This window comes from Corythoichthys intestinalis, chromosome 9 (assembly GCF_030265065.1).
Source record: "Corythoichthys intestinalis isolate RoL2023-P3 chromosome 9, ASM3026506v1, whole genome shotgun sequence".
Taxonomy (NCBI): Eukaryota; Metazoa; Chordata; class Actinopteri; order Syngnathiformes; family Syngnathidae; genus Corythoichthys; species Corythoichthys intestinalis.
In genome coordinates, this window is record NC_080403.1 from 622265 (window position 1) to 637304 (window position 15040).

At 39.6% G+C, this 15040-nt stretch overlaps 1 protein-coding gene across 4 annotated transcripts in view; it reads right to left on the minus strand.

Moving 5' to 3' along the window:
• Positions 1-2658: 2658 nt before the first annotated feature.
• setd5 (SET domain containing 5) overlaps positions 2659-15040 on the minus strand; it is a 101985-nt gene continuing 89603 nt past the window's right edge. For all 4 annotated transcript variants that reach the window (XM_057845021.1, XM_057845020.1, XM_057845022.1 and 1 more), the window contains 4 exons: positions 10626-10906; positions 10408-10529; positions 8977-9068; positions 2659-3981 (listed from right to left, as the gene is read on the minus strand). In XM_057845021.1, coding sequence (XP_057701004.1) covers positions 3439-3981; positions 8977-9068; positions 10408-10529; positions 10626-10906 — 1038 coding nt within the window. In that variant the 3' untranslated portion in view covers positions 2659-3438. The remainder of the gene's footprint in view (positions 3982-8976; positions 9069-10407; positions 10530-10625; positions 10907-15040) is intronic.

Consider the following 15040-nt stretch of genomic DNA (forward strand, 5'->3'; position numbering starts at 1 on the left):
CGGTGACAGAAAGAGATAAAAGTGACACTTTTGGGCTGTTAGTGAAACATGATGAGAATCCATGGTGGTGGTGGTCAGGACGACCATCGAGTCCTTTTCTGTTTTTTGGGAAACAGTATTAAAATACAGCATTTTACAGAAACGGAAGCAGCTCTCACCGGAGAACATAGCAGCATTTTCAAAAATAAATCTAATTTTTAACAATATTCCAAACACTGTCACAAACACCCTCCTCTGATGTCAGCATGGAACAAAAGGTTTGGTCAGAAAAATAGCTACACATATACACGATCCACTACCCTTTATGCATTTATATATACCTAAATAGATGATATCCAGGTGTATCTAGGAAACTGGGGAATGTGTGTTGATATGTATCATTAAAGAAATCCTGTTGCGTCAAAGACAATCAAACCCAACACTTGCAAAACTTCCGTATTGTTTCTGCATTCCAACACTGCCACATATGACAATTGTTATATGAAGAAAACTAGACTAGGGATGTCCCAATCACATATTTTGGCACCTGAGTCCGAGTCACCTGATTTTGAGAACAACAAATTTCATGCAGTTTGTTAGTTATTTATTAGTTTCAGGGCTCGGAGTGGTTAAGATAACGCGAATAAATGGTCCTGCCTTAGCAGCGAAAAAAGCGATGTAATATCACTCCGCCCTGTCGCCTAGACAGCCTGTTCCCTGCAGAGCTGCTGGATTACAAAAGTTGCTGTTTATAATAGTTATTGACATGTAATGGTAAGCTTTAATAACGTTGTCCTGAAAACATAGCTAACACTATTGATTGCATGGGTCATCGGTGATTTCCATGCGTGCATATGTTGTTTTTCATTGACACGCTAAGACAGGACCATTGACTCGCGCTAGCATAGCCACTCCGGAGCCCTGAAACGAATATATAACTAACAAACTGCACGGAATTTGTTGAAATCAACTCCACCGACTATTTAAACCCCCGCAAATGTAAAAAATGATGAACTTCCCTATTAAGAAGTTAAAAAAAATATTTTAATTAGGCCTGAATTTTATCGGAAAAAATTAACATTGCGATATAAGCCACGTTTACATGCTGACTTTTATTCATACCAATTCAAATCATTCCGAATGGAAATTTCACATCAGCTGTTTACATGTCACTTCATCTATTCCGATCCAGCGTTTACATGTGTCTGCCTTTATTCCGAAAGGACGTTTGACAACTGCCGTCTGACATGCGCAGATTAATCAAAACAAAGCGTCACGTTGCAAAACATGGAGATCGATCGTCAGATCAGCTGCTGTTTTAACTTTTCGAGTGGAAACAAAACTTCAGAATGATACGCTGTTCATTTAAAAAGTTGTGTGGGTGTGCTGTGCGTGTGCTTGGAAGCCATGTTGCAAGTGACATTACTTTCGTCACCAAGTCAGTACGGAGCATGTGCAGAAAGAACGCAACCAGACACCATTCCGCTTCCCTGTTTACATGATATAATTTTACTTCTAATCGGTTTGGGAAAAGGAATATTCCACCCCTGTGAATCGGAATGAAATACCATTCGGTTTGGGCCTGTTCATTCCGAATGAGGTGTTTATATGGAACACATTTATTCGGTTTGAACAAATATTCCGATTGTAATTGGAATATTTGGCTCCATGTTAACGTGGCAAGTGATTGCCAAAGCTTTTTGCATTGTTGCACCCAACTTTTTTCTTCAGGTGCACCAACACAAAATATGGGCGCACAGAACTGTGAGGTGGACGTGCTAACCACTGTCCCACCGTCCTCCTTCAAAATGTGAATTATTTTTTAATAACAATAATGTTAATAAATACTTGTCTTTATTAAATGCTTCATTGAGTGAGTCTACTTAAATTCGCTCACGCTGCCAAGAACAGCATCTCATTTGAATGAGTTGCCACAGGCTACATCTACACTAGGACAGATAATGGCATTAAAAGTTCAAATTATTATATTATACGGCATGTCGACTACACTAATGTACCTCTTGTCCAAATATTTAATTACACGGGGCAGAGAGTCAGCTAATTTGTTAAACGCCACATACCAGGTCTAGTGTAGCCGCTGGTTACCAGTGTCAAGAGACGCCATGGGGCGCGCATCGCCATTTTTTGTGCGGCATGACGGCATTGAAAACAATGGAAGCGAATGGTACAGATGCGGCTTTCCTGCCCCTCTTTTCACAACTGAAAGAGCTTTTAAATTTTACTCTTGAATATGTCTGGAGAAGACGTCGAACAACGCTGAAAAATTTTAAGCCTCCGGTTCAAAGGTGACCTGCGCGGACGAGGACGTCACACACGAGGCTGCTCCTTTTTGCGCAGGAGCAGTGCATGAGTAAACGCACCTTAAACGTAGTACGGACAAGTATAAAATATTGTCCGAATTACAAGGCAAAAAAATGATCCGTCCTGATGTAGATGTAGCCACAGACAGGTGTGTAAAAAACTAAATGATGATTGACACATTTGCGCCTTTGATCATAGAGCTAATGAGCCTCTCTCGCTCGATCAAAGTTACAAACCTGTCAATTATTGCTAACTTTAAGTACCAAACATCAGCTGGTAAATTTGGTCGCACTGTTGAGCGATTGGATTGGGACATCCCTAAACCAGAGTTTACAAGATACGACAGGATGAAAGAAGTCCTTTGTCAGGATTCCAAATTTATTGGGATGCGGCGAGAATGCAGCACGAATAAATCCTAAGGTGGCTCTTGTACAACACCAAATGTCTACAATGAAATATCGAATTAACATGATTAACCTATTGGTATGAAAAAAATGACATGAAAGGTGGAAAAGCATGGAACAACAAAGGTCTGTTGGGGCATCAAAACAAAAGCTTGTAATATTGGCTGACCCGATCCTCAGATCGTATTCCTGTCACTGTATTCTCCATTTTCAACACCAACCCCGAAGTACTGCAGCAGAGATGCAGTTTTTTGTCAAAAAAAAAATTTTTTTTTTGGTGGTGGTGGGAGGGGGGTGTAAAAATTAAGATTTAAAAAAAAAAAAAAAAATGTTTTTAACTCATTCTGTTATGCAAGCCTCAAGTATTTCAACAACCTTGATACAAAGACAGTTGTGTTCCTACCGATTTTGTACAGGCATTTGTGTGGAGGTCTGTGAAATTCCCGCACAAGGAAACACTGAGGCCCATTTCAAGTTGGATATGAGTTGAATACTTAACTAATTATAAATTGTTCACCGATTCCAAGATGATATCAAAAGTCTGGTTTCGTGTAGAAGGTGGATTTATTTTGTTGTTTTGGGGGTGTGGGAGTAGAAACCAAAAAAAAAAAAAAAAAGTCTGTAAATTTGTAAACCAGTCCTTGCTCCTCCTAGGTTTTTACAGTTCTCCCCGCCAAAGTACCTGTGCCGCATACAACCTTACGGATGAGCACAAGCTTGTACACACGAGGTCCTAAAAGCTTCCCGACTGAGTCCGTACGCCCGGGCCCTGTAGTGGAGAGTGCTGTAACTGACCGAGGCTCGTCCCTCGCTGCGGGTAGTTTGTTTGTCCGGAGACCGACAGCAGTCTCGAGCTTGGGGTGCCCGACTTGACGTTTCGAGAAACCTGCTGTTGATTCCCCCTGGTCGCCGCGGAGCTCGCGTCCGTGTTCGTAAGCCCGTGAGCCCACTGCCCCGTGGCGGGAGACGCGGCCAGGTTGCCCCTGTTCAAATGGCCCACTTTTGGGTGGCTATTGCAACTGAAGGGTCCATCTGCGTCGTTGTTGCTACTCTGCATCTGTAGCAAGTCTCCTGAAAGCTTGGAGTCTGATGAGGTTGCTGGGGAATGAGCGGGATAGGTAGATGAAGGGTGGTCCTGAGATGGGCCTGTATGGGAGGAGGAGGGGAAGTAGTAGTAGCTCTTGCCTGACGGGTGGCTGTAGCAACTTCTAAATGGCGAGGTGGAAGGTTGCTGAAGCAACGAGGGGCTGTTGGTCTGCAGGTGTCCCTCTGATGACTTGACAAAAAGACAAAAACTCACTAGCATGCAATAATGTCACTTGTTTGAAGTAAGTACCATATTTTCAGCACTATAAGGTGCAACCTAAAAGCCTTCCCTTTTTCTCAAAAGCCGGCAGTGCGCCTTATAATCTGATGCGCCTTTAAAAGGGATAAATATTAAGCTAGGTTCATACCGCAGGTCTTGATTCACGAATCCGATTTTTTCGTGTTTTTCCCGACTTGAGTGAGATATTACCTATGGCTGTCATAATTATCGTGCTAACGGGCGGTAATTAATTTTTCTAATTAACCCTTTAACACCGAACGTGTCGGTCGCGACGCGTTTACGCATATCGTCTTTGAAGCTTCGTCACGCTGTAATTACGTCACCCACGTGACGCTGGTTGGTCTCATTTGAAAGTGTGGAAGTTGATGTCCACACCAGTTTTTATTTGAAGTCAATCGACCAAGAAAAACGGGAGATAATGTCATTTGAGTTTTATAGTTTTATTGCACTCATAAATATGCATTCAAACGCTGCATGGACCATGTATCTATCTCCATATTTCCATCATTTCTTGTCCTTTTTCAAAACCGAAAGCAGCACAAAAGACTACATATCCCAAGAGCCGTTCTGATGTCAAGAAGGACGAACCGAATGTGATCATTTTTAATAAATTTCCGAACGAGGCGCCAACTAATGAAAGGGAGGCATGCGACGCAAGCAAAGGCCGGTTGGTTTGAGCGAGCGACTTTGAAACGTGCAGAATGAATATAAAACTACATTTAGCGCAAGCTAATGCATTATTTCATTAACTCAAGGAGGATGATGAGCGAATAGAAGTGACGGCAGCGCGCAAACGGCGAAAGAGTAGGCTGTGTGACGTTGTGTGTGACGCAGCTCCGTGACCTGTTCAAGCTTTAATGAGTGCGCAAAAAAAAAAAAAAAAAAAAAAAAAAAATTCATTGGGTCGCATGCCTGCACATTTTGAATTGAACTGAACGACTTGTCAATATTTTTTAAAATACTTTTTTTCAATGTTATATATATTTTTTCTTTACTATAATGTTTTCAATTTTTATGTAGATGTGTGTTCGAGAAGCTTGATTGCATGTAGGTAGTATATACTTTTGATAAGGTGATGGGTACAACACCTAACTTCACAAAGAGATATCCTCCAAACCCTTTTTGTGTTAGATTATATATATATATATTTTTTCCTCACAATTTTGCACTGTATATAACCTGTTTTGACCATAGTATGTGTAAAAGGCCAAAAACGCCTATGACCATACCTGCTGTTTGTGTTGAACTGTCAAACATTAAACTGTTCAATCTTATTTTTTTCTATTGAATGTTTATCTTAACAAGTTGAATACATATGATCAAGCTTCAAAACGGTTGGTCGAGCATGTTTGGTTGTCAGTGGGACGTCAACATTACAAATTTTGAAAAAAGATTTTTTTGTCTTTCTGGGTCCAAAATGTGGATTAAAATTGGTCAGTAAAGAAAAAAACAGTTTGGACATGAAGTTCAAGGTGTCCTGAAAAAAGGGATCCAATTTGGCCATTGTAAACAATTTTTTCTTTGAAATATAAAGGTAACATCAAATGCATGCAAATTCAGCCAAAATAGGCTTAGGTGTTAAAGGGTTAATCATGTTAAAATATTTGATGCATTTAACGCACATGCCCCGCTCAAACAGATTAAAATGACAGCAAAGTGTAATTTCCACTTGTTACTTGTGTTTTTTGGTGTTTTGTCGCCCTCTGCTGGTGCTTGGGTGCGACTGATTTTATTGGTTTTAGCACCATAATTATTATTAACATCAACAATGGCGATCTACTAGTTTATTTTTTGACAGAAAATTTTACAAACTTTATTAACCCTTTAACACCTAAGCCTATTTTGGCCGAATTTGCATGCATTTGATGTTGCCTTTATATTTCAAAGAAAAAAATTGTTTACAATGGTCAAATTGGGTCCCTTTTTTCAGGACACCTTGAACTTCATGTCTAAACTGTTGTTTTCTTCACTGACCAATTATAATCCACATTTTGGACCCAAAAAGACAAAAAAATCCCAAAATCTTTTTTCAAAATTTGTAATGTTGATGTCCCATTGACAACCAAACATGCTCGACCAACCGTTTTGAAGCTTGATAATATTTATTCAACTTGTTAGGATAAACATTCAATAGAAAAAAACAAGATTGAATAGTTTTATGTTTGACAATTCAACACAAACAGCAGGTATGGTCATAGGCGTTTTTGGCCTTTACACATACTATGGTCAAAACAGTCTATATAGTGTGCAAAATAGTGAGAGAAAAAATTTATATATATCATCTAACACAAAAAGGGTTAGGAAGATATCTCTTTGTGAAGTTAGGTGTTGTACCCATCACCTTATCAAAAGTATATACGTACATGCAATCAAGCTTCTCGCACACACATCTACATAAAAATTGAAAAGATTATAGTGAAGAAAAAATATATATAACATTGAAAAAAAGTATTTTAAAAAATATTGAATATAATATGCGGCCCAATAAAGTTTTTTTTTTTTTTTGCGCACTCAATAAAGCTTCTTCTTGAACAGGTCACGGAGCTGCGTCACACACAACGTCACACAGCTTACTCTTTCGTCGTTTGCGCTCTACTGTCACTTCTACTCGCCGAGACGCCGATTCATCAGAGGAAAACAACGACAAATACGACTCATCTTCTTCCTTGAGTTAATGAAATAATGCATTAGCTTGTGCTAAATGTAGTTTTAGATTCATTCTGCACGTTTCAAAGTCGCTCGCTCAAACCAACCGGTGTTGTGCATTTTTCGGCACGACACCAGCCGCTGCTTGCTTCGCATGCCTCCCTTTCAATAGTTGGCGCCTCGCTCGGAAATTTATTAAAAATGATCACATTCGGTTCGTCCTTCCTGACATCACAACGACTCTTGAGATAAGTAGTCTTTTGTGCTGCTTTCGCTTTTGAAAAAGGACAAGAAATGATGGAAATATGGAGATGGATACATGGTCCATGCAGCGTTTTAATGCATATTTATGAGTGCAATAAAACTATAAAACTCAAATGACATTATCTCCCGTTTTTCTTGGCCGACTGACTTCAAATAAAAACTGGTGTGGACATCAACTTCTGCACTTTCAAACGAGACCAACCAGCAGCACGTGGGTGATGTCATTACAGCGTGACGAAGCTTCAAAGATGATATGCGTACACGCGTCGCTGCCGACACGTTCGGTGTTAAAGGGTTAAAATAAAAATATTAAGCGGGGTTTAATATAAAATTTCTATAACTTGTACTAACATTTATCTATTAAGAACTACAAGTCTTTCTATCCATGGATCGCTTTAACAGAATGTTAATAATGTTAATGCCATCTTGTTGATTTATTGTTATGATAAACAAATACAGTACAGTACTTACTGTATGTACAGTATGTTGAATGTATTTATATCTGTCTTGTGTCTTATCTTTCCATTCCAACAATATTTTACAGAAAAATATGGCATATTTTATAGATGGTTTGAATTGCGATTAATTACGATTAATTAATTTTTAAGCTGTGATTAACTCGACTAAAAATTTTAATCGTTTGACAGCCCTAATATTAAATTCTGAACGTGACAAGTCGCTAAGAAATGGACCATTTCAAATCCGATCTGGGTCACTTTCGTATGTGGTTTAAATCTGATCTGGGCTACATTTTCCCAGTCTGTAGTGGCGGTCTGAACTGCCAAGTCTCCCAAATTGGAATTCATGAAGCAATTACGTCAGAAAAGAGCGAGAGAGTCAGGGCGCTACGGTAGCGGTGCAGCTGTGCATTATTAGCGTTAGCTCCCAGTTTGAATGCGGCTTTTGAGGAAGGAGCGGGCTTGACAACAGTCATAAAAAAATAAAATGGGTTGAGGATAAGCCTGGAAATGCTCAGTTTTCTCTCAAAATTGCTTACACACCCGGGAGTCGGGTCAAACTGTCCGTATGTGTGTGTGTGCGCGCGTCATGTGTAGTCATTTGTTTTGATGCTCCTGCGCATGCGGGTCGGTTGCTCAATGCGTCTCGGACTGCAAATTAGTGCACACGCGTGATACTTGAATGGGCTCAACGGGCAAAGGCAGTCTGAACGTGCACGCAAAAAAAACCCAGATACGACAAAAAATCGGAATTGTGCATTAAAACCTGTGTTAAGAACCTAGCCTTAGACATGACATGACATTCGCTTTAGCGTAGCTTCATATAGTGTATGCATAATGCAACGACAACAACAACAGAGTGACTCAAAAATCACTTTTTAACAACCCAATAAAACCAACAGTGATGAAATATATTTTATTCATAGTACCGTAATTTTCAGACCATAAGCCACACCTGACTATAACCCGTACCCCACAAATTTGACATAAAAATGGCATTTGTCTTTAGATAAATCGCACTGGATTATAAGCCACAGTGATAGTCACACCTAAAGACTACTTACGTATGTCGCGATACTTTAATATTTTCAACTTGATATCGACACTTAAAAAAAAAAAACTCAATACAGTACTATTTTCGGTACAACTTGTGGCTCATGAAACTCTTTAAAAGAATTTATGACTAGTGGACGTCCTATCCATTTGAAGTGGGAGGGTGGTAGCAAAATGTCCCCTGCCACTTCAAATGGACTGGATGTTAAGCGCAGGCAACGGCAGCCAATGAGTTAACAAGGTAAACGCAAAAATATCATCTATTATTATCAACAGTCGTGCAGAAACAAAACTCTGATTTGTCACGAAATGGTGGGGCTGTCCGACCACCACAGCTTAAAAAAAAAATCCTTGGGGAAACCCTGTACCTCTCTGAGAATTGTACGAGTCAACAGAGTTGGCGCATTCAGTGCACAACTGAGCGCTACCCGGGTAAATATCGGAACATTGCCTGACTTCAGTACATGCCTGAAAGGGCTTATAAGTGGAGTGAATACCTGTAAATCTACCTTATTTTACGTACCTGATGTGAATACATTGATGGACTGTATCTGTGTTGAGGGCTCTTCAGTGGTGAAGGAATGTTCATTGACTGCATGTCATACTGATCTGGATCTTAAAGAATCAGAAGAGAAGAGCAATATCCGGTCATGTAAAATATCTGGATTAACAATTTCTATTTTAGATGTGGGGAAACAATAAGCTGGTAAAGGGTAACGAATTCCTAATGGTAAGCACTAGTAGTGCCACAATCTATTTAAAAGGTGTCGCGATACTTTGTAGCCCAAATGGTTATTGACATTCACAGCCAGTCTCTGTAGGGTATTTACTACTTACAGGTCGCTTCCTGTTCATTTTAGGGCATTTACATACTGCTTCCTGTTGATTTTGAGCCTATTAATTTGGTTTAATTTCTTTTCAGTAGCCGATAATCAACATGAGGCGACATGTAAATGCCCCAAAATCAACAAGAAGTGACCGTAAATGCCCCCAAAGGAAGTGATTGAAAACCATTATGAAATGACGTGAAATGCCCCATAATTAACTCATTGCCTGGCATTGGCTGCCACTGATGGCCATACAAATACAATCCATTTGAAGTGGGAGGGATTCGCAAGCACCTGTTGTATTTTCACTTAAAAGATAAAAACAGGTAGAACACAGATATCACTTCCAAAACATTCGAGGTCAACGCCAGGTCAAATCGGTGTGATGACATCGTAAGATGTCAAGCAGGGGGGACAATATGAAATACTGTCATTTCATTGGCTAAAAGGCATGCCAAGTGGGCCTAGCCATTATTTTCTGCATTATAAGGCGTATCTAAAAGCCTTCTTTTTTTTCAAAAGCCGACATAGCGAGTCATTTGAAAGCTAGCTAAGTGCAGAATACGAAATAGGTGAGAAACTCAACGCCATTTAAAATCCCATCAAAAGTGTTTATTTGGTCTCAAATGACTGTCAACTAACGTAAGTTTTACACTCAGAGGGAAAAAAAGTGCACCTCTCTTTTCGTCATGCCTATAGTGTCAGTGATAGATTTGTTTTTTGGCATCGTTTGCAAATGCTGTAAACCAGTGAGTTTTCATGTTTGAAGTTTCACCTTTTAACCGCAAGTTTTTGTTTCGGAGAGGACTGCCAATGTTTTATTGCAGGCTAAAGTGTACATTGTATTTTTCCATTAGCCTCAATGTAGCAATGCTAACGTTTTACAATGTGTTTCCTTATGTCTGAACTTTAATTGTATGGTGTGTTGATGACCAATAAACATCTGTGGAAGGAACTGCAGCACACACAAACACATTCACGCACAAATGCATGCACGCACCTGGCGATAACTCGCAGCCGGGAAAATTATCACCCTCATTTTTATTTACCGCGCAATAATTGACTTATTGCATATGACGACAGGCTTATTTCTCAGTTTAAAATTTCTGATTTTCAACTCTTCATACCAGATTCTTTCTCTGTAGAAATGCTGCTTCTCTTGGTCATTTGCTCTATCTTCATGCTTCTCAGCACTCGCTCCAGTGTCCCTTGACCTTCACGTAGACGTTCAACACTGGTAGGGACCATCCTAATATGAGGGGGGAAAAAAAAAAGGACTCATTATTGCTCAGATATTCTCTTAAATAGAAAAAAGAATCATTCAATTATAATTGGTTGCTCTCACCACTGGGTAGTCCTATCTGGATGTCTCGCCTGCGCGGATGAGCCCTGCTGTTCCGGAGGACTGACCTCTTCTATCTGAGGGTTGGAGCCGCTGCGTCCTGATGATGACCCGCAATTGCGTGGTGAGGCGAGAGCACGCATCATGTAATGGGGAAGGTGGGTTTCCTGCATGTGGTGAGAACTAGGTCCAGTAGGGGTGCTACCCAGGGATGAACTGCAGCTAGATGTGTCAGGGTCACGGCCGCTAACTTGTTTCCTCTTACGGTACTCCAACAATGACACCTGAGGGAGAAATGATAGCTCCTGATGACAAGCACACTTCAACAGCAAATGCCTTGCTAGTCATAAAAAAATTGGGGCTGGCCAGCTGATTGACGAAGGACCACATGCACCTCTTTAAACAAGAATCACCTGGAAACAGTACCTTGAATTATTCACATTTACCAGAACACAGCACAATTGAGCTTCAATTCCACTTTTTCATCGTTGTGGAAAACTCATCTAAAACATAACTGCAGATCACTCAGAGTGATGAATATGTTTGATGAAAAAGGCAACTTTAAAGGTGACCTTGCGTCAAATTCCCCCCACAAATTTCTTGTATAAAACAGACCAAAATGACTGTCTGATCTGTTTGAAGTTTGTCATCTACGTCCTCTGTGATTTTGCAATCCTAAGTCAAACTGCTCTGCGACGAGCAGATTTTAAACCTGTGTGAATCACACTGCGCCTTATTATATACCTTTGTGCTTCCTACACATCCACTCGCCAAGTTGTACAAATAATTTAAATGGAACTAATAAATATGCAGATAGGATCCAGTCAGCTACATGTTAATAAGAAGCTGGCCATTTGCAGTGGCAATTATTAATGACTACCGTAATTTTTGGAGTATAAGCCAATACTTTTTACCCTCATGTAGAATCCTGCGGTTTATAGTCAAGTGTGGCATATTTGTTGATTTATTTGGGTTAATAGGTAACACTTTGACAGCGGCGTCATAGGACTGTCATAAGACTGTTAAATCATGACATGACACTGTCATGGGCAGTAAAGAACACTTATGACAAATGTCATTCAGTGTCATCCAGCAAATTTTGTTCCTAACTCCATTTATGTCCAGCTCGGATCATTTACATCCATTCAAAAGTGAGATAATTTGCTGGATGACACTAAGGCTAGGTTCATACCGCAGGTCTTAATGCACGAATCTGATTTTTTCTTGTTTTTCCGACGTGAGGAATTAACTTGACGGTCTGAACGTGACCAGTCGCATAGAAGTGGACTATTTCAAATCCGATCTGGGTCACTTTCGTATGTGGTTTAAATCCAATCTGGGCCACATTTTTCCAGGATGTAGTGGCGTCTGAACTGTCAAGTCTCCCAAATCGGAATTCATGCAGCAATTACATCAGAAAAGAGCGAGAGAGACAGGGCGCCACGGTAGGGTAGTGATGCAGCTGTGCATTATTAGCGTTAGCTCCTAGTTTGAACGTGGCTTTTGGGGGTTTGTTATGCTTGCTTGTGAGACTGTAGCATAATACATAGCTCCAAATATTCCTTAGAACATTTACAATGGGCGCCCGTTGACTTTCTTATCAAGATATGACTCACTCTAGTACCAGCTAGGGCTAACGTTCTAGGTCCCAGCTCAAGATGTTTTTCAGTGGAAAATCCCCAATTTGGGCTGTTATAGGTTTCACTTTTGTGTAAGTATAATTTCATAGTAAGTCTAGGTAACGCTCTTTCTTCAGTATATAGAGGCTTGTCTTGTTTTGTCTCATTGTACTTCTGCGATCACAGCCCTTGTCTGGATCACATCATTTGTACCCTTGATACAGTATATATCCTGTGCATAAAGTCTTCGAAGCAGGCAATCCTTGGCTGAGTCTGATTCTTTTTTCTCCTATTTGAGCTATTTGTTGATACTTGTCTTGGTGTTCCAAAGTGAACTTCCCTGAGAGTCCGGTGTGGCTTACAGTCCGAAAATTACGGTAACAATAATAGCTTATAAAAAAGACATTCCTGGAATTTTCTTGCAAAACTGACATCGACGGTTAAAAAAATAATGAACAAAAAAGAGCAAGGTCACTTTTAAAGGCATCAAACCACATTACGATTGCACTGCAAAGACAACATCCACGTAGATTCAAGCACACACAAATACTACATAATTTGAATGAAAATGAGAACAGTCATTATCTTAATGCTATGACACAATAAGGAATGTAGGGGTATATGGTTGGGAAATGACAATGCAGTTTGTGACGTGAATAACCTCAATTATAGGACCATTGGTTTTTCTTCTTTTTGTTATATGCAGAAACAAATCGAGAACTAAAATTCGTAGCTGTAATTACTGCCAAACATTAACAATTGCTGTTGTCAATTAAGACACCTTTATGTGCTTGATGACCTCTACTCCAATGTGTAAATTGTGTCAGGTTTTAAATTTAAAACAAATGTTTAGTTAGTTTATCACCAAGCATAAGAACGATTGCTAACAGGTCAAAGTGAGGAGAGAAATGAATTGTTAAAAGTGCAAGTTAGCAGATTTGTGAGGGCAAAATATAGACGCCATGCTCAAACCAATAGCTATGTCATCTCTGGACAAACGAACGCATCAATCGCTCAAATTGCTTTAGATTGATATCGTTTGCTGACAAGTGGAGTTCAATCTTGCTAAATGCCAGCAAAAGGGTAGGGTGTTGCCCTCAGTTGGCAACATCCACTATAAGTTTTTGCAACTAAAACACAAAAAAACAATTTTTGGCTTTCGGGCTGTTGCCTTGATCATGCCAAAATGCTTACACTGCCTTCTGCCTGCCCCTAAGTATTATAATCAGTGTTGTTTTTGGCAGCCCTTTTAATGTTTGTCTTAGTCTATAGTTTTAGTTGACAGTTACTCAAAATGTTTGCGTCTGTAAAGTTTAAAGTTTTAGCCCAAAAATAAATAAAGGTTTCCAACTATTTCGAATGTACATAGACAGATGAGCACAACTCCAACTTTGTGATGATAATACACACTCAGCAGGAAAAGGAGTACATTATTTTCAATTAAACATACCTAGAAGCCACCAACTGTTTAAAAAAAAAAAAAAAGTCTGAACGTTTAACATTCTCAAAACTTACTGACCAGAAAAGCGAAGTGGCTCTGCTTTAGACTGGCCAGTGTTTTAAGAGGACGCTCGCCATTCTGAAGCTAATGCTAACGCAAATGCTAGCCCAGAGATAGAGGTACCGCTGTAATGACTCCAAATTGTGTCAAATTGAAACAAATTTGTGATTAATGGGACGTTAACAATACCTTGGCCACAGCTCTCAGAATCTCTTCGATTAGATATGCGTATAATAATACAGTGATACCTCTACATACAAATTTAATTCGTTCCAGGACCTGGTTTGTATGTGGACATGGTAATATGTCAAGTGGGATTTTCCCATAATATAAAAAATAAATTATGATTCGATTCATTCTTTCCACAGCCCAAAAACCTACTCTAAATCCTTCACTAATATTGCAGGTACAATTACAAATAGCAATTACACACAGCAAAACAAATGAATAATAATACGAATCAGAACTATAATTATGATAATGTAACAAATTGGATTCTAATGTGGCGGTTGTGTTTTGCATGCTGCTCCTGAACACACCGTGTGCCTGACGAGAGAGAGAGGTCCGCCACAGTTTTTACTTTCTCTTTCCATGTTCTGTTGTTGTTGTTGGCACAGTAGCTGTGTTGTTTTAGACAATTTCTGAAATGATTAAAAATCTGACGAAGCTGGCGACTTCCTTGCTGATGTTACAATATTATTAATGAGAATCTTCGAGCCAGATAATGAGTTGTCGAGCCAACTCACTGATGTGCACACCACAGTCATATTTTTCTATCATGTCCTTCTTAATTTCAATGATAAGCGTCACCTTTTTCCACCACCTGCACTAATCTTCTTGAGACCCATGTTGATTTTTCTCACAAAAAAATTCACCGTCCGTCTTGCGGGAATTCAATCAAATTGCTATGCTGTCGTTAAACGTCGTTTTTCGAGCATGTCATATGTCGAGACAAACGACGAATCAAATTTTACGTCGGATGTCGAAAGGATCGTACGTCAATGGGATCGTCTGGCGAGGTACCACTGCGCTAGTTTGGATATTTCACAGTAATTCCTTAAAGTTTAAAGACGATTAGCTGAAAAATCCACTCGGCATACTGCTGACAAGGAAATGTGCACATCCTATCGCAGAGCTCTCAAAATGATCATGCTAATCTTCTGTCTGAACTAAAATAAACAATCTCAGAGTCAGAACCTAGTGTAATAATAAGTTTTGACTAAAGTCATGTTGTTTGTGGACATGGAGTGGGTGCTTAATGCAGATGGACCCCGCAAAGAATTACATGCACACTTCTA